General features: G+C 40.0%; 1 protein-coding gene across 1 annotated transcript; it reads right to left on the bottom strand.

Moving 5' to 3' along the window:
- Window positions 1–3,363: 3,363 nt before the first annotated feature.
- On the bottom strand, window positions 3,364–19,998 carry TBRG1 (transforming growth factor beta regulator 1). The gene is made up of 9 exons (XM_079104516.1): window positions 19,616–19,998; window positions 17,914–17,984; window positions 16,810–17,042; window positions 15,774–15,910; window positions 15,352–15,498; window positions 5,569–5,666; window positions 5,222–5,332; window positions 4,364–4,506; window positions 3,364–3,708 (listed from the first exon to the last, which is right to left on the bottom strand). The coding sequence occupies exons 1-9, from the start codon at window positions 19,763–19,765 to the stop codon at window positions 3,563–3,565; spliced, it is 1,236 nt and encodes a 411-aa protein (XP_078960642.1). The 5' UTR covers window positions 19,766–19,998; the 3' UTR covers window positions 3,364–3,562.
- Window positions 19,999–21,389: the final 1,391 nt, after the last annotated feature.

The following is a 21,389-nucleotide window of genomic DNA, read 5'->3' as shown; positions in this document are numbered from 1 at the left end:
TTACAGCTCTTGAAAACCATATTGATTAGAAGTTGGGAATAAAAGTATTATGGTTACTGACATGTATCTTTTTATATTCCGTCAAAATTGTGTTAAGAATGGACTTATAAATTGTCCTTGAAGCATGTAAAAGGAGTAAGAGTTATCTATGGGTAGCTTTCACCATTTAATGTGAAAAATGAATACTACTAAAGTAATAAGCACCATTCTCTCCACATCAGTCTCCCAAAGGGTTCCAGTAACATCCCAAAGAGTAGGAGTAGTTTTGTCAGTGTCAAGATTTTATTTGGTAAAAAAATCTACAAACTATGCACTCTGCAAGGAAGTTTGGTTCCTCTGAGGATTTCTTAGTGCAAATTAACTCTTAATGCTTATACTTTGACCTCTATGCATCTGGCCCCACCACAAACCTAGTAACAGAGAGGCTCCCAAGAAGTCGTCAGGCTTCTGCCTGTCCCTCACCCAGCCCAGTGCACTGATACCCATGGCTATTCTAATTTGGAAGCAGCCTACAGCCAAGAACACTAAACAAAGTTTCTTTAACACCCAATCACCTAGTACACACAGGGTAAAAAGTTTGGTTTAGGTAATATATATTAATGAAGCCACATGTAAGGGAATTTTAGTGGTTGAATAATTTAAAACATTCTGTAGAAATTCAGTATATTTCCCCAAATGAAAAGAACTTTTTACTGTTTGAAAATGAAGTAATCACTGTAGAAAATTTGGACACTGAAGAAAAGCACACAGAAGTAAAACTCACCCCCCAGATTATCATTAAGAGAGAAACACAATATTAAGGCATTTGCAGATAAATGGACAGAATTGGAGAATATCATCCTAAGTGAAATAAGCCAATCCCAAAAAACCGAAGGCCAAATGTTTTCCCTGATAAGTGGATGATGATATATAATGGGGGTGGGGAGTGAGAGAAGAATGGAGGAACTTTAGATTACATAGAGGGAAATGAGATGGGGGAGGTGGGGGGGTATGAAAGATGGTAGAATGAGACAAACATTATTATTGTACATGTATGATTACACAAATGTTATGAATCTATATCATGCACAACCATAAAAACGAAAATTTGTACCCCATTTGTGTACAATGGATCAAAATGCAGTCTGTAAAAAATTAATAAAATAAAAACGAGAGAAACACAATTTTGGTAAACATGCACTTGATTTGTTTGGCTTATATATTATATACTATGTAGTATATTGTTTTGTAATCTGTTGATTTAATCTACTAAAATAACTTTCTGATGCAAATAGAAATTTAGAGTGTTTCAGCTGTGGACTCCCATACTTTATCTAACCAATTTCCTATTAATAGGCATATAAATATTTTGCAAATCTGCACTATTAAACTAATATTGTAAAGAGTATTATATACAAACATCATACCTCACTTGTCCAGTTATTTCTTAGGGTCTTTAACACTGAATGACAGGTTAAAATGTATGTTTAAAATTGTGATATCTATAAACTTAACCCTCCCAAAGAATGAAATAATTTACATTCACACCAAAGTATTTTTTCCTTCCCCCTCATTGACATTGGATGTTGTCAAAAAAATCTTTCAACAATCTGGTAGATGAAAAGATACTTTAAGTACATTAGGGTAGTATTTTTCAAGTTTTTAAAAAACCATGGTCCATAGCAAAAACATTTAATATAATTTCACATATCCCCATATAAATTTGTATATTTATATAAGTATATATATGTACACACACACACACACACAAACACACACACATAGTTAAAACCAAAGTTACAGTCTTTTTCCATGTGATGTGTTCCAGTATGTTCTGTTTAAAGAAGTAGTTACTCCTTAAATTTATGAATAATTAACAGGTTGACTGTAGTTTGAAAAACAGTTCTAATAAACATACTAATTTATTGAAAATAATTTAAATGTCTAAGATGAGGTTCTCTTTTAGTATATATTTTACTCAGGCTGAAATAGAATAGAAAGACATTTGCCATATGATAAAAGCAGCATCTATTATTTTGGTATAAGTGCAAATATGCTCCAGCAATTTATTCAGAGAAACAAGATAAAAGAAAAACACTAAAACATTCAACAGCTTTGATCCCTCTCAACTGGATTTGCTACTATTCAAGTTTTACATTGTTTCATTTGTATTTTTTAAAAAAAGACTAAGAATTATGAAGTTACCACCAGTTACCCAGTTGCTGATCCTCTGTAGTGGCCAGCTTGCTGTGCTCTTAACACTGCTCCTTCTGATCCCTCCCCCTGCTGGTCACATTTATTACTATAAGATGCCAATCCCATCTGTGTTGTCTTACAGTTGGCAGTCATGAAATAAAGCACGTGAACAATCAATTCTCACCACTCTTTCCCCATTCTACTTTAGAGCCTTTCATTCTGGCCATCCTGGGCACATGCTGGATGGGGTGCTGAGGAGTTCCACAGAGTGTGCAGTTGTAGCCATAGTGATTAGGTGATATAGTTAAACCTCCAAGAAAGGCTATAAGAAGTGTCCAAAGAATTCAGTTGTATTGAATGCAGAATCATATAATTAGATGGTTAAAACAAAATGATGGGTTAAATGAAATGAGGATGGAAACTAATCCCTGATTATATTTGAATGTGTGTTACCATGCGGTTTCAACTGAGTTAAAACATATTCTCCTAGCCTCAGCAACTTAGTGAGACCCTGTTTCAAAAAACAAACAAAAAAAAGGGCTGGGAATGTAGCTCAGCGCTTAAAGGATGGTCAAAATATGAGTGTACCCTGGACTGGACTTTGCAACCTGAGTATAATCAGAGGATTTGTCTGTCAATACTGCCATGAATAGAAAGCAGAAGCATGGGTTGTAGAGGCTGGGGGATTTGGGAGTCCTCGACGGGGATCAATTAGAATCAAGAGTGGAAGGTTGCTAGAATCTTATTATCTCCTTCACAAATTAGTAGCTGCTATAGACTCAATGTCTGTGTTAAATCATAAGTTAAATCCTACCCCCCGGCCCCACAATGTGATAACATTAGGAATTCGGGGTATTGGGAGGGGATTAAGTCATGAGGGTTCTATATTTATGTCCTCATAAATGGGGTCCAAGATAGCTCCCTTGCCTCTTCCACCATGTGAAGCTAGAGCAAGACAGCTGTCTGCAAACCAGGATCTAGCCCTCACCATTGACTCTGCCAGCACCTTGAACTTTCCAGCCTCTAGAACTGAGAGAATAAATTTCTGTTTATAAACAACCCAACCAATGGCATTTTGTTGTAGTAGCTGAACACTCTTTCACTCTGATTTATAAAGAACTAAAGTTTATGTCAGGAAGAGCTAAAGAAAAAAGATTATATCCTGATTACAAGAAGAAAAATAATGAGCAAAATGTCAAGAGAAATTTATTACTAAAAATAAATCAACACAGTTTTTTTCAGGGTAACCTGTCACCATAGGAACCTTCATGATGAGGTGCATTAATGTCTTCTTTACTCCTGAACTGATGCCTTCCTTCTTCCATATATTGTAAATTTTAGTTTAAGTTAAAAATTCATCCTGATGTGGGCTCTGATCCCTCTTTGTTCAATCTGAAGGCTGAACTGGGCTGCACTGTGATGGAGACTTCAGGTGCTGCAGGTGAGTGTCCACCAAGGGTCCCTGTGTCAGGAACCTGGGCTGGTAAGATGACACAAAGGCTGTAGGCTGAAGCTCAGGGAGCTCCAAGGATCCTGGAGAAAATAATTCCTTAAGTTCCACTACTGCTTGGGAATTGTAGGAAAGTATTTTATTTAGGCACATAAATAGCTTTTCAATTCCTTAACACTCTTGCATCTGTCAGCCCAATTTTTCCCTTTGTTGGTAAAATAGGGCAGATATTTACTTGTATCATGAAGAAATCGGAAATAGATGAAGTCGTTTGCCTACAGTTAACAAACATATAATCCTATTATGATATGAATGCCTGAATCCTGGATTAATCTTCCCGTTTGTGGAAAGGAATCCAAGTAACATTAGTAGGACCAAGGCCATGAGGTGAATCCTTTGATTTCATTTGAAATTTTACTCCCTGTACAGAAATCCTCCCCTGCTGTTCCACTTAGGTCTTACTTTGGTTAGAGAATGAGACACTGTAATGTGCAAGTGAGTGTCCACCAAGGGTTGTGCAGGGTGCCCTGTCTTTTGCAATGACCACAGGTGCTTCGTGTGACTTCTGTGAGTTATCTGGGAACCCAAGCAGGCCTCACGTTCTCTTCTGACCCACTACCTTCCATGGTTAGATCAGTAAAAGCTTACATCACTCACTGCCCAGATATCTGGGGTACTCAATAATGAGTGCAGAGTATATAGTATGTCCAAACCAGAAAGGTAAAGTTAAAAAAATACCTGGTAGAATGGGATCATTATGCTCTTCATCAAAGGTCTGTCTCTGAAAGGCTTCAAAACTCACAGCTACATCATTCTCTGGCAGTCCCTGGGGTGGCTGCCCCTCTCCAGGTTTGCATACATCAAATTTCACCCACTGGTAACTGTAGGATCAAAGGAAAAACAAAAGTTGTCTGCCCATAATAACCCATTCTTACCTCCAAAGGGATCTTTAGGTCTCTCCCATATCTAAAAAACATATTAGCTAAGGAAAAAAAAAATGAGGCTTCTTTAGTGGTTTATTACTTTGCTAGCCTTCTCATTCTTTTTGCTGTCATGGTACACACAAAAATGATGCAAGTTAAGCATCCCAAATCCCCAAATCTGAAATCCAAAATGCTCTAAAATTGAAACTTTCCGAGTGCCCACATAAAGCCACAAGTGAGAAATTCCACACCTATCATGTGACAGGTCACATACCAAATACAGGTGCACAAAACATACTGCGTACAACTGCCTTCAGACTGTGTGTAAGGTGCATGTGAAACATACATGACTTCTGTGATTAGGCTTGGGTTCCATCCCCCAATTATCTTATTGTATGTATGCAGATACTCAAAATCAAACACCTCTGGTCCCAGGTATTTTGGATAAAGGATATTGGACCTATAATAATTAAGTCCAGGGGAGTTGTGGCTCTGCTCACCTGCCTAAAGGCTAAGAGGGTCAGTGTTGAGGCACTCTTGTTGAGAAGCAAGTATGCGTTGGATGCAGTAGTTCAGTAAATGTATGAATTAATGAAGTATAAACAGTGAGTTTAGGTCCCTGGTCAGCTGATCACTGAGCGTCTCTTAAGAGAATGAATCTGACCATGCTTACTTGACACATTTTCGAGCTCCTGGACAACTCTGGATCAGGTTGTGAATGGTTGGATGAGAAAATCCAAAAAAGTCAGCTCCAGATGGAAGCAGGTTAGGCATTAGTTCCCCCCTAAACAAGAGAGGGAGAATTTTAGTTTCACAGCTTAGAAGGGAGATGGAGATGAGTTTGACAAGGAGCAATGGTATGAATACACAGAATCATAAAAGATATTCTGGACACTCTAGATACTAGTATGTCTGAAGGATACAGGTTAGGTTTCTATATTAAAAGGGGATCTCCACTCACTGAAAGAAAATGTCTACAGGGATCCTTTTAATCTGTCTTTAAGCTGTTGGTCAACTTACTTAGTAGCACTTATCATCCTGAGCAGTTCTGCATGACAAGCATCTGCAGAAGAGCCGACAATAACATTCTGGGGGTCATCTTCAGGAACAATTTCAAACTGAGAATGACAAAGGAACAATTAATCTGCAAGGAGGAAGAAGTAAAGAGTCATACTACTCCTATAAATTTCTTCACTTGAAGCTGCTGTATACGGTACTAGAATATGGGTTACATACAATTTCCTATAGTGTTAAAAATTCAAGCAAATCCAAGTATACAGTAGAAATTTGTTTCAATTCTACGCTTCTTGGTTGACTGCTTTCCAGTGGACAAAATTTAATTTGTTCCATACCTTTTTGGACCCTTTCCTATCCACCTATTTATATCCTTAAGTACAAATAAAAATGGTATTTTTAAAAACAACTGAGATCACTCTCCATGTGCACTGCTAAATGTTATTCTTTATTCTCACTTGCACATTTCTCTAGAGAACATGAAATTAGAAGTATTCTGGGTCAAAGGATATATGCATTAAAACTGTTGATATTGCCAAGTTACCTTCCGAAAGCATTACCAGTTTTCATTCTGAAAACTGTATACATACATGTTTTTCTATATCCTGGCCAAGATCAGATATTACTAAACTCTGATATTTGCCTATAGGCAAAAATAATGTCTCATTTTTCTTTTGATTATTTTTATATTACTCTATAAAGTCTCATTTTTCTCTTGATTTTTAAAAATGTTTTTAGTTGTTGATGGACCTTTTATTCATTTATTTATATGCAGTGCTGCGACTTGAACCCAGTACCTCACACACAAGGCAAGTGCTCTAACACTGAGTCACTACCCCAGCCCTGATTGTTTACTTTTATACTACTGTATAGGAGCACTTTACCTGGACATCAATTCCATGGTGTACATGTTCTTTCTGTTTGTTGCTTAACTCTGATTATGACGTGTCATTCCGAAGTGTTTAAATTTTTAGAAGTTGAATCTGTTGTTATTTTCCTTTATAGCTTCTGTGTTTCCTATCTTGCTAAAGGAAACATTTTGACCTCACCCTAAGACTAAAAATGTTTTTTTTACATTTCCTTTAACATTTATAGCATAAAACATACTATAAAGCTCAAGTAATTGAAACTCTTATTGGGGCTGGGCATGGTGGTGTATGTCTGAAATCACAGCTACTTGGAGGTTGAGGCAGGAGGATCACAAGTTCAAGGCCTGCCTCAGCAACTTAGCAAGATCCTGTCTCAAATACACAATGGAGTATCATTCAGCCACAAAGAAGAATAAAATTATGGTATTTGCAGGTAAATAGTAGGAGTTGGAGAATATCATGCTAAGTGAAATAAACCAATCCCCAAAAACCAAAGGTCGAAATGTTTTCTCTGACAAGTGGATGATGATACATAACAGGGCAGGGGAGGGGGTGAGGGAAGAATGGAGGAAGGAAGGATTGTGTAGAGGGAAATGAGCGGTGGGGATGGGGAGGGAGAAAGAAAAGATAACGGAATGAGACACATCGTTACCCATGTACATGTATGATTACACAAATGGTGACTCTACTTCGTGAACAACCAGAGAAATGAAAAGTCGTATCCCATTTGCGTATAATGAATCAAAAAAAAAAAAAAAAAAAAAAAAGCAAAAGCAAAAAAAGGTAAAGAATTTAGCTCAGAGGTAGAGTACCCAAGTTCAAACCTCAATGTCTAACACACACACACACACACAGTCATATTGGCAATTGACTATTAGTCAATAGTCATATTGGCATTGGTCAATGGAGTAGTATCATCTGGAAACAATCAAGTATTTTATGTATTTAGTTTGTATACTGAAGTTGCTTAATGTTAGTTGGGAAGAAAAAATTGAAGCTACATTCCCAGTTCACAATATACCTAAAAATAAAAGTCCAGTTGAGGTTAGTGACCTAAAAAACTCAAAATGTCACATTTTCTTTTTAGAAAATGTTTTTTGCATTTTATCTTTTGGTGGAAATTGAGACTCAGCTTATCAGTTTTCACTAAACTTCAATTAGAATTTTGATTAGATTAGAATTGCACTTATAGATTTGTTATACACGACATGTTGTTAGAACAGTGGGGTCTCTGCGCTACTTTCTGAAGAGAACTGCTGCACAACCAAGGTTGCTTTAACTCTTCTGCTTCACCTACCAGCATTCAGTTGACAGGAGTGATACAATATCATGCATGTGCATCAAGCAGGCAGGATTTTACCACCTTCTGCTCAAATTCCTTACCTTGCCTCTAACCTCCTTCCATACAATTTTATAGTGATTTGTAACTTTATCTGACAGTGAAGCTTGGAACTCTGCAAATGGTCTGTTCTTCCCAAGGATGAAGAGGTAATGGGTGGGTAAAGTGAGCTGCTTTACATCTTAGCACTAAGAAGGATGAAGAAAGGTATGAGAAGTCAGGATTCCCAGGTCCTTAAGAGTATATGCGGGCTTTCAAGATGGCGGCCTAGAGGGTGGCTGCATTTCATGTTGCTCCAGGACTCAGGATTCAAAAGAGGAGATATTGAGACGCTTGGGACCAACTCAAAGCAGCCGGGTGACTCTCACCCCCTGGGGGGGCATCCCGGATGGGACGGGGGTCCCTGAACGCAGGAAACTTTGTGAAGTAGAACTGCCGGCGAGACGCCCCTCCCCCCGCTGGAGCAGTGAACTCGGACAGCTGGGAGCGCCGTACAGGAGGCCGCTCGGCACAGCGCTGGGACTCGGAGCAGCCACTGGGGCTCCGGCGGCTGCCCAGGGGAAGAGTGGCGAGGAGAACTGTGTGGACTCAGGACACCGGGGCCTGCCCTGAGGAGGAGGAGAGGAGCGTGGCCACTTGGATTCGGAGAGACTGCACCAGAGCTACAGGCGGTTGCCAGAGGAGAAGCCGCGCAGCGAGCTGTTTGGAATCAGAACGACGCTTCTGAACCCCGGGGCCTGCCCTGAGGACAAGGAGGAGGAAGAGGAGCGTAGCCGCTTGGATTCGGGTGACTACACCAGAGCTACAGGCGGTTGCCAGAGAAGGGGCTGCGTGGCGAGCTGTTTGGACTCTGACCACTTCTGAACCCTGGGGCCTGCCCGGAGGAGTAGGAGAAGGAGGAGAAGGAGCGCGGCGGGTCCTTTGGACTCGCAGTGACTGCATTAGCGCTCCAGGCGGCTGCTCGGAGGAGAAGGCGAGTGGTGAGTTGTTTGGTCTTAAAGTGACAGCTCCTGAACACAGGGGGGCTGCCTGGAGGAGAAGCGTGGTGGGACGCTTGGTCTTGAGTGGCCGCACCTGAGCTCCGGGCGGTGCCCAGAGGACCCGTGCAGCGGGTCACGTGGATTCAGAGCCACTCAGAGGGACTGCTCCTGAACACCCGGGGGGTTATCTGGAGAAGGAGGAGGAACGGGGAGGGTCACTTCGACTCGGAGTGATTGATTGCCCCGGGCTACGGGTGGTTGATGGGAGGAGGAGGCACGAAGTGAGTTTCTTGGACTCCTAGTGACCGCACCGGCATACTGGGCGGCTGTCTGGAGGAAGAGGCCTGTGGCGGGTCTCTGGGACTCAGAGCGATTGTTCGGGGCCACAGGTGGCTGCTCAGAGGAGGGGCCACGCAGCCAGGCGATTAGGTGCAGAGCAGGGTCCCAGGATCTAGGAGGCTTCTGGGTGGAAGAGCCGCACAGAGACAGGCTTAGGGCGGAGCGAAGGTTCCAGGCCTGTGGGCAAATTCTCTGAGGAGGGGCAGCCTAAGGAGATTCATCTGCGAAGGGTGAGGCTCCCAGGCCCAGGAGGTAGGGCCGGGCCCCTGGAAACTTTGCAGAGGAAGGCAGCCCAGCCCAGGCAGTAGCTGTAAATTGAGGGGAACCTCTAGGAGGAAACTGACCAGCGAGACCTCCCCACTGGGTGAGTCTTCCCTGCCTGGTGAGGTTTCCCCACAAGGACGGTAAAACCAGAGACACAGGCCCAAACAGGCCTTGCCTCAGCCCACAGCCTAGGTCCCCTTTGGATGACCATTGGTCAACAAGTGGAGGCACCTCTGCCCACTAGCAGGGAATATACCCCACCTGAAGGCCACCACTCCTAGAGAGGCAGCTTCCTTGTGGAGCATCGCATTATCAACTTCCTCCAAGACTTCAGCCTACTGAAGGCTAAGAGGGGATATATATAGAAATCTTCAGGGACATTGTAAGTCAATAGAGGAAATCTGCAATATCTCAGCGGTCCACTGATACTTGAACAATATGAGAAAACAAGGAAAGAAAATGCTGCAAACAAATCTAGATGTTACATCAATAAAACCCAATGACAGCATGGCAGAAGAAATGACAGAAAAGGAGTTCAGAATGTACATAATTAAAATGATCAGAGAAGCAAACGATGAGATGAAAGAGCAAATGCAAGCATTGAATGATCGCACCAATTGACAGTTAAAAGAGCAAATACAGGAAGCAAAAGATCATTTCAATAAAGAGTTAGAGATATTGAAAAAAAACCAAACAGAAATCCTTGACATGAAGGAAACAATAAACCAAATTAAGAACTCCATAGAAAGCATATCCAATAGGATAGAACACCTGGAAGACAGAACCTCAGACATTGAAGACAAAATATTTAACCTTGAAAACAAAGTTGAACAAACAGAGAAGATGGTAAGAAATCATGAACAGAATCTACAAGAACTATGGGATATCATGAAAAGGCCAAATTTAAGAATTATTGGGATTGAGGAAGGTCTAGAGAAACAAGCCAAAGGAATGTACTACCTATTCAATGAAATAATATCAGAAAATTTCCCAAATCTGAAGAATGATATGGAAAATCAAGTTCAAGAGGCTTACAGGACTCCAAATACACAAAATTACAACAGACCCACACCAATGCACATTATAATGAAAATACCTAACATACAAAATAAAGACAGAATTTTAAAGGCTGTGAGAGAAAAGAACCAAATTACATTCAGGGGGAAACCAATACGCATATCAGCAGATTTTTCAATCCAGACCCTAAAAGCTAGAAGGGCCTGGAACAACATTTTTCAAGCCCTGAAAGAAAATGGATGCCAACCAAGAATCTTATACCCAGCAAAACTTACCTTCAAATTTGACGATGAAATAAAATCCTTCCATGATAAACAAAAGCTAAAAGAATTTACAAAAAGCAAGCCAGCATTACAGAACATTCTCAACAAAATATTCCATGAGGAAGAGATGAAAAACAAAGAAGCAAATCAGCAAAGGGAGGAATTATCCTAAAGGAATTGTCAAATAAAGGAGGAAACAAGTTGTGTCAAACAAATAAATAAACAAAATTTTAAAAATGAACCAAATGACCGGGAAACCAAATCATTTCTCTATAATAACCCTGAATGTTAATGGCCTGAATTCATCAATCAAAAGACATAGACTGGCAGACTGGATTAAAAAGAAAGATCCAACAATATGTTGCCTGCAAGAGACTCACCTCATAGAAAAAGATACCCATAGATTAAAGGTGAAAGGATGGGGAAAAACATACCATGCACATGGACTCAGCAAAAAAGCTGGAGTATCCATCCTCATTTCCGATAATGTGGACATCAAGCCAAAGTTAGTCAGAAGGGATAAAGAAGGTCATTTCATACTGCTTAAGGGAAGCATAAATCAGCAAGATATAACAATCATAAACATCTATGCCCCAAACAGTGGCTCATCTATGTATGTCAGACAAATCCTTCTCAGTTTCAGAAACCAAATAGACCACAACACAATAATACTAGGTAATTTTAACACGCCGCTCTCACCACTGGACAGATCTTCCAGACAAAAATTGAACAAAGAAACCATAGATCTCAACAACACAATCAATAATTTAGACTTAACGGACATTTATAGAATATACCATCCAACCAAGAGTGAATACACTTTCTTCTCAGCAGCACATGGATCCTTCTCTAAAATAGACCATATATTATGCCACAAAGCTAATGTTAGCAAATACAAGAAGATAGAGACACTAGCATGTATTCTATCAGATCATAATGGATTGAAGTTAGAAATAAATCAAAGAGTAAAACACAGAAACTATTCCAACATCTGGAGATTAAACAATATGCTATTATATGATGGAATGGATAACAGAAGATATTAGGAAGGAAATTAAAAAATTCTTAGAGGTAAATGAGAACAAAGAAACATCATATCAAAATCTCTGGGACACTATGAAAGCAGTACTTAGAGGGAAATTTATTTCATGGAGCGCATTTAATAAAAGAAGTAAAACTCAACAAATAAACAACCTAACACTACAGCTCAAAGCCCTAGAAAAAGAAGAACAGAACAGCACCAAAAGTAGTAGAAGACAGGAAATAGCTAAACTCAGAGCTGAAATCAATGAAATTGAAACAAAAGAAACAATACAAAAAATTGACAAAATAAATAGTTGGTTCTTCGAAAAAATAAACAAAATTGATAAACCTTTAGCCACACTAACAAAGAGAAGACGAGAGAAAACCCAAATCACTAAAATTCGGAATGAACAAGGAAATATCACAACAGACAGGATGGAAATACAAAACATAATTAGAAGCTATTTTGAAAATCTATACTCCAACAAAATAGAAAATTTCGAAGACATCAACAGGTTTCTAGAGACATATGAATTGCCTAAACTGAATGAGGAGGACATAAACAATTTAAATAGACCAATTTCAAGTACTGAAATAGAAGAAGTCATCAAAAGCCTACCAACAAAGAAAAGTCCGGGACCAGATGGGTTCTCAGCCAAGTTCTACAAAACCTTTAAGGAAGAGCTCATTCCAATACTTCTCAAAGTATTCCATAAAATAGAAGAGGAGGGAACCCTCCCAAACTCATTCTATGAAGCCAATATCACACTGATACCTAAACCAGACAGAGACTCATCAAGGAAAGAAATTTCAGACCAATATCCTTAATGAACATCGATGCAAAAATTCTCAACAAAATTTTAGCAAATCGCATACAAAAACATATTAAAAAGATAGTGCACCATGATCAAGTGGGTTTCATCCCAGGGATGCAAGGTTGGTTCAACATCAGGAAATCAATAAACGTAATTCACCATATTAATAGACTTAAAGTCAAGAATCACATGATTATTTCAATAGATGCAGAAAAAGCATTTGATAAAATACAGCACCCCTTCATGCTCAAAACACTAGAAAAAATAGGGATAGTGGGAACATTCCTTAACATTGTAAAGGCCATTTATGCTAAGCCCATGGCTAATATCATTCTAAATGGTGAAAAACTGAAAGCATTCCCCCTAAAAACTGGAACAAGACAGGGATGCCCTCTTTCACCACTTCTATTCAACATCGTTCTTGAGACTCTGGCCAGAGCAATTAGACAAACCAAAGAAATTAAAGGGATACGAATTGGAAAAGAAGAACTCAAACTATCCCTGTTCGCTGATGACATGATTATATATTTAGAGGAACCAGGAAATTCCACCAGAAAACTCTTAGAACTCATAAGTGATTTCAGTAAAGTAGCAGGTTACAAGATCAATGCCCATAAATCCAACGCATTTTTATACATAAGTGATGAATCTTCAGAAAGAGAAATTAGGAAAACTACCCCATTCACAATAGCCTCGAAAAAAATAAAATACTTGGGAATCAATCTCACAAAAGAGGTGAAAGACCTCTACAATGAGAACTATACAACACTAAAGAAAGAAATTAAAGAACACCTTAGAAGATGGAAAGATCTTCCATGTTCTTGGATAGGAAGAATTAATATTGTCAAAATGGCCATACTACCTAAAGTGCTATACAAATTCAATGCAATTCCAATTAAAATCCCAATGATGGACCTTACAGAAATAGAGCAAGCAATTATGAAATTCATCTGGAAGAATAAGAAACCCAGAATAGCTAAAGCAATCCTTAGCAGGAAGAGTGAAACAGGGGGTATTGCAATACCAGATCTTCAACTCTACTACAAAGCAATAGTAACAAAAACGGCATGGTATTGGTATCAAAATAGAAAGGTAGATCAATGGTACAGAATAGAGGACACGGACACAAACCCAAATAAATACAATTTTCTCATACTAGACAAAGGGGCCAAAAATATGCAATGGAGAAAAGATAGCCTCTTCAACAAATGGTGCTGGGAGAATTGGAAATCCATATGCAACAGAATGAAACTAAACCCATATCTCTCACCATGCACGAAACTAAACTCAAAATGGATTAAGGACCTCGGAATCAGACCAGAGACCCTGCAGATTATAGAAGAAAAAGTAGGTCCAAATCTTCACCTTGTTGGTCTAGGATCAGATTTCCTTAACAGGACTCCCATAGCACAAGAAATAAAAGCTAGAATCAACCACTGGGATAGATTCAAACTAAAAAGCTTTCTCTCAGCAAAGGAAACTATCAGCAATGCGAAGAAAGAGCCTACAGAGTGGGAGAATATCTTTGCCAATCATACTTCAGATAGAGCACTAATCTCCAGAATCTATAAAGAACTCAAAAAACTCTACTCCAAGAATTCAAATAATCCAGTCGACAAATGGGCTAAGGAAATGAATAGACACTTCACAGAAGAAGATCTACAAGCAATCAACAAACATATGGAAAAATGTTCAACATCTCTAGTAATAAGAGAAATGCAAATCAAAACCACCCTAAGATTCCATCTCACCCCAATTAGAATGGCGATTATCAAGAATACGAGCAACAACAGGTGTTGGCGAGGATGTGGGGAGAAAGGTACACTCATACATTGCTGGTGGGGCTGCAAATTAGTGCAGCCACTCTGGAAAGCAGTGTGGAGATTCCTTAGAAAACTTGGAATGGACCCTCCATTTGACCCAGCTATCCCACTCCTTGGCCTATACCCAAAGGACTTAAAATCAGCATACTACAGAGATACAGCCACATCAATGTTCATAGCTGCTCAATTCCCAATAGCCAGACTGTGGAACCAACCTAGATGCCCTTCAATTGATGAGTGGATAAAGAAACTGTGGTATATATATACAATGGAATATTACTCAGCCATAAAGAATGATAAAATTATGACATTTGCAGGCAAATGGATGAAATTGGAGAATATCATGCTAAGTGAGATAGGCCGATCTCAAAAAGCCAAAGGACGAATGATATCGCTGATAAGTGGAGGATGACACATAATGGGGGGGAGGGAAGGGTTAGAGTTAGGGTTAGGGAGGGGGGCAAGTATGGAGGAAGGAACTACTGTATAGAGGGTAAAGAGGGGTGGGAGGGGTGGGGGGAAGGGAAAAAATAACAGAATGAATCAAACAACATTGCTCTATGTAAATTTATGATTACACAAATGGTATGCCTTTACGCCATGTACAAACAGAGAAACAACATGTATCCCATTTGTTTACAATAAAAAAAAAAAAAAAAAAAAAAAAAAAAAAGAGTATATGCGGCCAAAAACTGCTATGTCCACTTTGGTCCAATCTGAAATGGTGGTGTGTCAAACTAATCTTCCCTGTATCTGGGTCTGTACTTAATATAAGCAGGCCTGATCAAGCCTCATGTGATAACAAAATAGTGTGGTTCAAGGGAAAAGCAATTTGGGAATCAGACAGATACAGATTCATATCCCAGCTCAAGCAAGCACTTAGTAGAGATATGACTTAGGGTCAGTCACTTTTCTGGTATCTTGGGGCTATCCAAATGGTGATTATACAGTATCAACTCTGTAAAGTGTCAGAACTGGGAATACTTATTAAGTGGCTAGAACACAGAAGGTTCTTAAAAAAAGAAAAGAAAAACAGGGGTTCTATTTGAACTAGTACCTGAGGCTGCACACCGCCATCCTTGATCTGACAGGTGTACAGACACTTCTGGTCTGGGCACCTCATGCTGGCGTAAACTTGAGTACTGCAGAAGCCCACAGGGTAGATGGCATTCTCATCATGGAAGCCAGGTCGGTCGGTGATGATCTGTAGAAAAGATTTCCCCAAACTGGGACTGAAGTCACTGAGGATTTAGAAGTCCTGCTTACTGTGGCAGTCTTTAGAACCACTTTGGGTTGCAAAGAATGACTGAAACCACATAGAGAAAGTGTCGGCCGTGTAGCAGACAAAACTGACCTGGTTTCGTAGGGCCTGGAGATTTTCTGGGGTTGGTATGGATCAGCAAGGGGCTGCTGCTAATGGGAACAGGGAGGGAAGGCTCAACCCCATTCCCAGACTTTTCTGATTCTCCTCTCACTCACCTCCCCCAGGCTATATACTGTTAGACCCCCTAGTCCGATGGGGAACACAGGCCGTCCTGAGGGATCCAGGGCAATGGGCTGAACCAGCTTGCGAGCACCTCCCTCCATTTTCTTTTTCTTGGATGTTTTCTTCAGAACTGAAACGCAAATCTGGGGTCACTCACTTTAGGCCCCTCCCAAATGCTGAGGGAAAGGGAAAAATTTATACGTGGAATGCTAAGGGCAATAAGTGGACCTGGGTTTTATATAAGATGCTCCTCGACTTAGGATGGGGTTATGTACTGATAAACCCACTGTAAGTGGAACAAAGCGTAAACTGAAAATGTATAAAATAAGCCTAACTTACCAAACACCATGGCTTAGCAATATAGCATAGTGTGGAGTATCAGTTGTTTCCTCTAGTGATTGTGTGGGTGACTGGAAGTTGTGGCTTGCTGCCACTGCCCAGCATGAAAATAAAACATCACACTATATATACTGCTATTCCCCGAAAAGGTCAAAATTCAAAGTATAGTTTCTATTAAATGCATATTGCCTTCATACTATTGTAAAATTAAAAAATCATTAAGTTAAATCACTCTTAGTCAGGGACTATCTATATTCATTGAATGGACATATGAAGCTTTTTCCCAAAAGCCCTGAATATCTTTCTAACCTGCCCTCAGGTGGTAACCAATTTTAATATCAGTGCTTAGGAGCTAAAGCATTACATTTTAAAGTCTTCTTCATTTGTAAAATCAGAAATTTCCCAAGCTAGTATTGTGCTCAAAAGGCCACCTAGCCCATTTCCCTGCCTCTAGGAAAGACAGAAGCAAATGTAACCCAGAGAGTTGGGGGAGAGGGAAAGAGAAGGTCTCAGTCTCTTCAGTCTGCTCCCTTTAACCAGGTCTAACCAGAATCTATCCATCCAAAGTGGTTCTAATAAGATACTTCTCAAGGGACTTTAAAAAGTGTTTTTGTGGCCATATGTGTCTACCGGCGAGTAACAGGTCTGTCATCAGTAGCTGAGCCATGGGAGCAACTGATAACAAAGTACCTTCCATTTTGCTGTTTTCCTTGCCTTTTTCTTTTTTTTCCTTCTTGGATTTCTTCCCAAATGGTTCCTCTGCCCCAGTGCTGGGCCCAGAAATGGGTCCAGTTCCCTGTATAGTTCCCACAGAGCTGGCCACACCATAAGTCAGGGGCAAACTGGAGCTGTGGGAAGGAGCTGCAGCCTGTATTTCTCCTTCAGTTAGAGCCTGAAGTTGAAGGAGCTTCTTTAGCAAGTACCTGAGGTTGGGAAGGAAAGGGAGCAGAGGTATGAACTTCTGTTTTGTCTCAATTCAATACTTCACTCAAATACTGGGAAAAGTCAGAATTATATACAAAGATTATCACATTCATAAAATATTCATATTGGACTCTCAAGACAACAAAGCCCCAAATGATAATCAATACTTCAAGAAACCAAGGATAAGGATTGTAGCTTTTCTCTCTTGCACCTGGAGGGCTCCTCCACCTTGAGGTTGGAAAGTGTTAGGTGTCTGAAGAGCATACATCATCAATCACATATATATCTACCCATTATGGCTTTTTTTTTTTTTTTGGGTGGTGCTGGGGATTGAACCCAGGGCCAGGTGCTTGCAAGGCAAGCACTCTACCAACTGAGCTATATCTCCAGCCCTATACTCATTGTGTTTAAAAAAAAAAAAAAAAAATTAAATTGTCAATGGACCTTTATTTTGTTTATTTGCATGTGTGCTGAGGATCAAACCCAGTGCCTCACACATGCTAGGCAATTGCTCTACCACTGAATCACAACCCCAGTCCCCCACTGTGTTTTATATAGAGTAGTAAAGACTGAATAAATATTTGTAGAATATTATCCCTTGGCTTTTATAACTTGGGAGTTATAATATGATTACTTATTAGATGTGTCAAGAAGACTCAGAAAAATGAGTAGAGGAGCTGTCTCATCATTATGGTCCAACATGACTTGAAGGTGTGGGAACCAATTTTACAGATTTTTCCTCTAAACTTGATCAAGTGGGAAAAGGGTTATGCAATACATAAAAATTGAACTGGAGAAAAATCCCCAGAGCAATAACTCCATGTTAAACACAAAAAATGTGATTCTGAACACAAAATGAAATCAGCTCACCTTCTTTCTTCTTTTGCTTTAAGAAATTTTTCCTCAAGACGAGCGATTTCATCACAAATAGCAGCATTTTCCTTTAAGAAACATAATAATAATAAACATAATAAAATAAAATGAATGAAAGGTCAAATCATTGTTCTGGGAAGGGTATTCATATTTCAAACCAAGGACTGCTGTTGCTGGATAAGAAGAGCTAGTCTACCTTGCAGATGAGCTATAAATAAATATAAAGTGAAAGTCAGGTTCTATTGCAGGCAAAGTAATTATGTATTACCCAGACTGGGACACCTTTGAGTGAAAAGGGGACACTACTAATGCTTATACAAGAACAATATGGTAAAGCAGCATTGTCTCTGGTAAACTACTATAGATGACCACTTTAATTAGAATAACCGTTAGCAGAGAAAAAGGCATACTAATTAAATTCACTACTACATAATTACGATAACAATGTCTGGGAGCCTTGGTTCTTGAGAGACAAAGACAACCTAACTCAAAAGATCCCATAACACCTTAAAGTGAAAAACTGGAATAAAGTCAAAACTAGTGTTTAAAATTCCTAAACTTTTAAATTTATTTGTATATATTTCAGGGCCATCTTTCTTTCCAATAACTGAATCTACTAGGCACCAATTGTGAAGGAAATGTTTCAATCCAGATGCCCCATAGATGGACCCTCTAACTCTGAATATTCAAAGCAGTATCTTTTTTCTTCACACAACCTCCTTCATGACTTTGGCATGTGGGGGATAAAAGAAAGGAAATAATCAGAAAGTCAAGCTCTCTTAATCCCAATTTTCTTATTTTTCTCCAGTGCATACAGAAACTACTGAGCATGGGCATTCTAATTTACAAAATCTTTTATGCTTTCAAAAATGCTGAGAGTTGTTTAAGCGTTTGGTAGAAGGTAGAGGAAAACTATTGATTCAGATGTGACAGAACCTTTGAGGGCTCCACCCCTATTTCTAGGCATAGAGGCAAGTCAGAATATTTTAACACAAAGTTATGTCAGACAAACCAATTTATTCATTCAATAAATTCCATGCCCCTACGATAAAGAAAGGCAGGGACTGGAGACACAGTTCAGAGATAGAACGCTCTAGGCCCTGGGTTGAATTCCCGGGAAGGTATGTGTGTGGGCGTTAAGAAACACCTAGGAGACTCAAAGTGGGTTACAAAGCAGAAAGGTTCATGTGCCTGTTTAGTTAAGGGATCAGTTATGGGACTGTTGGGCGCCTGGGAAATATGCTGTGTAGTGGAATTAATAAAGTGGAATTGATTAAAGTTGGAGTGAAGGCTCTGACACAGTGCCCCTGGGCAAAATCGTCCCTGAGCTTCAGGATTCTCATATTTTAAACAGTTCCTAATTCTCAGGAAAGGTCTAAAATCAAATGCATTTTTTTGAGGGTTTCGCAGTAACAACGATAATGATTAAATAAAATTTATTGGCAGACCTTCTGAGTACCAAGCACTTTACTTTTTCATTTAATCTCCAGCAGAGTAACTAGTTACTAGCTTTCATTTACAGACGAGAAAACAGGATGAGAAAAATTATGTAACTTATTCAAGGACACAGGAGTAACAAGTCGTAATGTATACTGAGAAGCTGACGTTGTCACTCTGGGAAGGGAAACAGCTTGGGGAAAGATTTCACGAGGAAGCAAAGTTTCGAGGCGGAGGTGGGCTGAATGACCGTCAGACTCACAAACACCGTAGCCTTGGCCGCTTTTCGCAGCCGCAGGTACTTCAGCCGGTACTTCTCGTTCTGGCTTTTCTTCGGGAGCTTTTTCATCCTGGCCTTGCTGGAGTGCAGCGGGGCCAGCGGCGACGAGGCCAGGCAGACCAAAAGGCTCATGGTCCGGCCCCACTACGGGGGCTCCAGGATGCGGCCGGCATCGGCTCCGAGACCTACGAGCGGGAAGGAGCTCCGGCTTTGTCTGCTCTGATCTGGCGGAATCGGGCCTGCAGGAAACTCGCTCTCCAGGACGTCCTCAAGGAGGACAGCAGGGCCAGAAACCTCGCACTGGAACCGGCTGCCGGTGCTTTCTAACACTTCCGCGTCTGTCTCGGAAGTAAGCCCCGCCGGAAGTTGCGTCATGACGCCGGCTGCGTAACTTCCTGGGCGGGAGGCGAAGGTGCTCCTGACCCGGCAGATTCTGGGACTGTAAGGAACTAAGCGCGGGTGGGTGGAGGATGTGGGATTCCGAGCGCTGGAGGGGACCCCGGCGGGTGACCCTGGTGACTTAGTGCGTAGCGGAGGAAAGTAAATAAAAACCCATCGTCGTGAACTCAAGGTCGCGCTCCCCCAGGCCTCTGCGCTTCAACACGTTTTTCACATATAATCCTGGCAGGCCTTCCTGGGTTGTAGGAAATACTTGAACCCAAGTGTTGGGACTGCTTTTTTATGCAACTTGCACAGATGTTTCCTATGTTCTGATTTTCCTAGAACTGAGACCACAGTAGTGAATAAAAAGGCAGGCCTTGGCTCTTTTATAGCTTTGAATGTAGTGGGGAAGATGGGGAAGATGAAAGTTTTTTTTTTATTGAGGGATTGCCAGTTCGTTATTTATATTTACTTATTGAAGATGAAAGATTTAATTAACAGTTTTTAATGCTGGTACAAAGTAGGCACTCATTAGATGTTTTCTTAAAAGTGTGTTTCCGAACATATCCTTTCGTAGTTCTATCTTTATAACCAAGCTCTATCTGAAATCACCAAATAAGGAAGATGGACAAATCTGTAGTGCACAAAATCGTTAAGTGCCCAACACCTGATAGCAGGCTTAAACGTTCTTTCAGCAGTGCTGCTAACTAGTTGAGTGAGGCCCTGATTCACAGTTGTTTTTGTCTCATAACAGTATACTCTAAAATAAGGAGGTGATTGGGATTTCTAACCTGTACTGATAAAAAGTATAACTACTGTTCAATATTTGAAATATATATTTCTAGAATTGAATGTGGAAATTCAGGAAAATATGTTACATTGTTGATAAGTTAACTGGAAATACTAGAGAAAATTGTTCTAACACTAATATAAACAACATAATCAAAAGTCATTGAAAGGTAGAATTGACTCAGTATACTTCATTTCTGAAAATTGTAAAAAATGGTGACAGAATCTTACACAATGGTTTAGTAGAAATCTTATGGAAGTCTTATAACCATCCGTGTTGTAAGTTGCCTTTGTTGAGCATTCCTGGGTTTTAACAAAACAGTTTAGGATGCTGGTGAGCTTACACAAACATACCTAAAATGGCCATGTAGGTTCAGTTTTGGCAACTTCCAGGACTATTTTCAGCTCATGAAATACCCATATTTATGCCTTTAATAATACTGCCTGGCATTGTAACTTGGAACCTGAAAATAGTTCCAGTAATAGGAAAATAATTTCTTCTTTTTTCTTTTTTAAAGTTTTTATTTGTTAATTGAGTGTTCATTTGCTATCCTCCTGTGTTTTGTCCCTGTAGGCTTTGGGATCT

This window comes from Sciurus vulgaris, assembly GCF_902686455.1.
Source record: "Sciurus vulgaris genome assembly, chromosome: 11".
Classification (NCBI taxonomy): domain Eukaryota; kingdom Metazoa; phylum Chordata; class Mammalia; order Rodentia; family Sciuridae; genus Sciurus; species Sciurus vulgaris.
The sequence above is the reverse complement of the archived record's forward strand: the minus strand, read 5'-3'. Positions and strand labels throughout refer to the sequence as shown.

Bases quoted from the DNA above. Each gene is read 5' to 3' on its own strand.
- TBRG1 (XM_079104516.1), bottom strand. From the start codon at position 19,765: ATGAGCCTTTTGGTCTGCCTGGCCTCGTCGCCGCTGGCCCCGCTGCAC. The intron at 17,043-17,913 runs GTGAGCTGATTT...TCCCAACCTCAG, and splicing joins AAAGCAAAAGAAGAAAGAAG to GTACTTGCTAAAGAAGCTCC. The intron at 15,911-16,809 runs GTACTTTGTTAT...TTTGCGTTTCAG, and splicing joins GGAAAACAGCAAAATGGAAG to TTCTGAAGAAAACATCCAAG.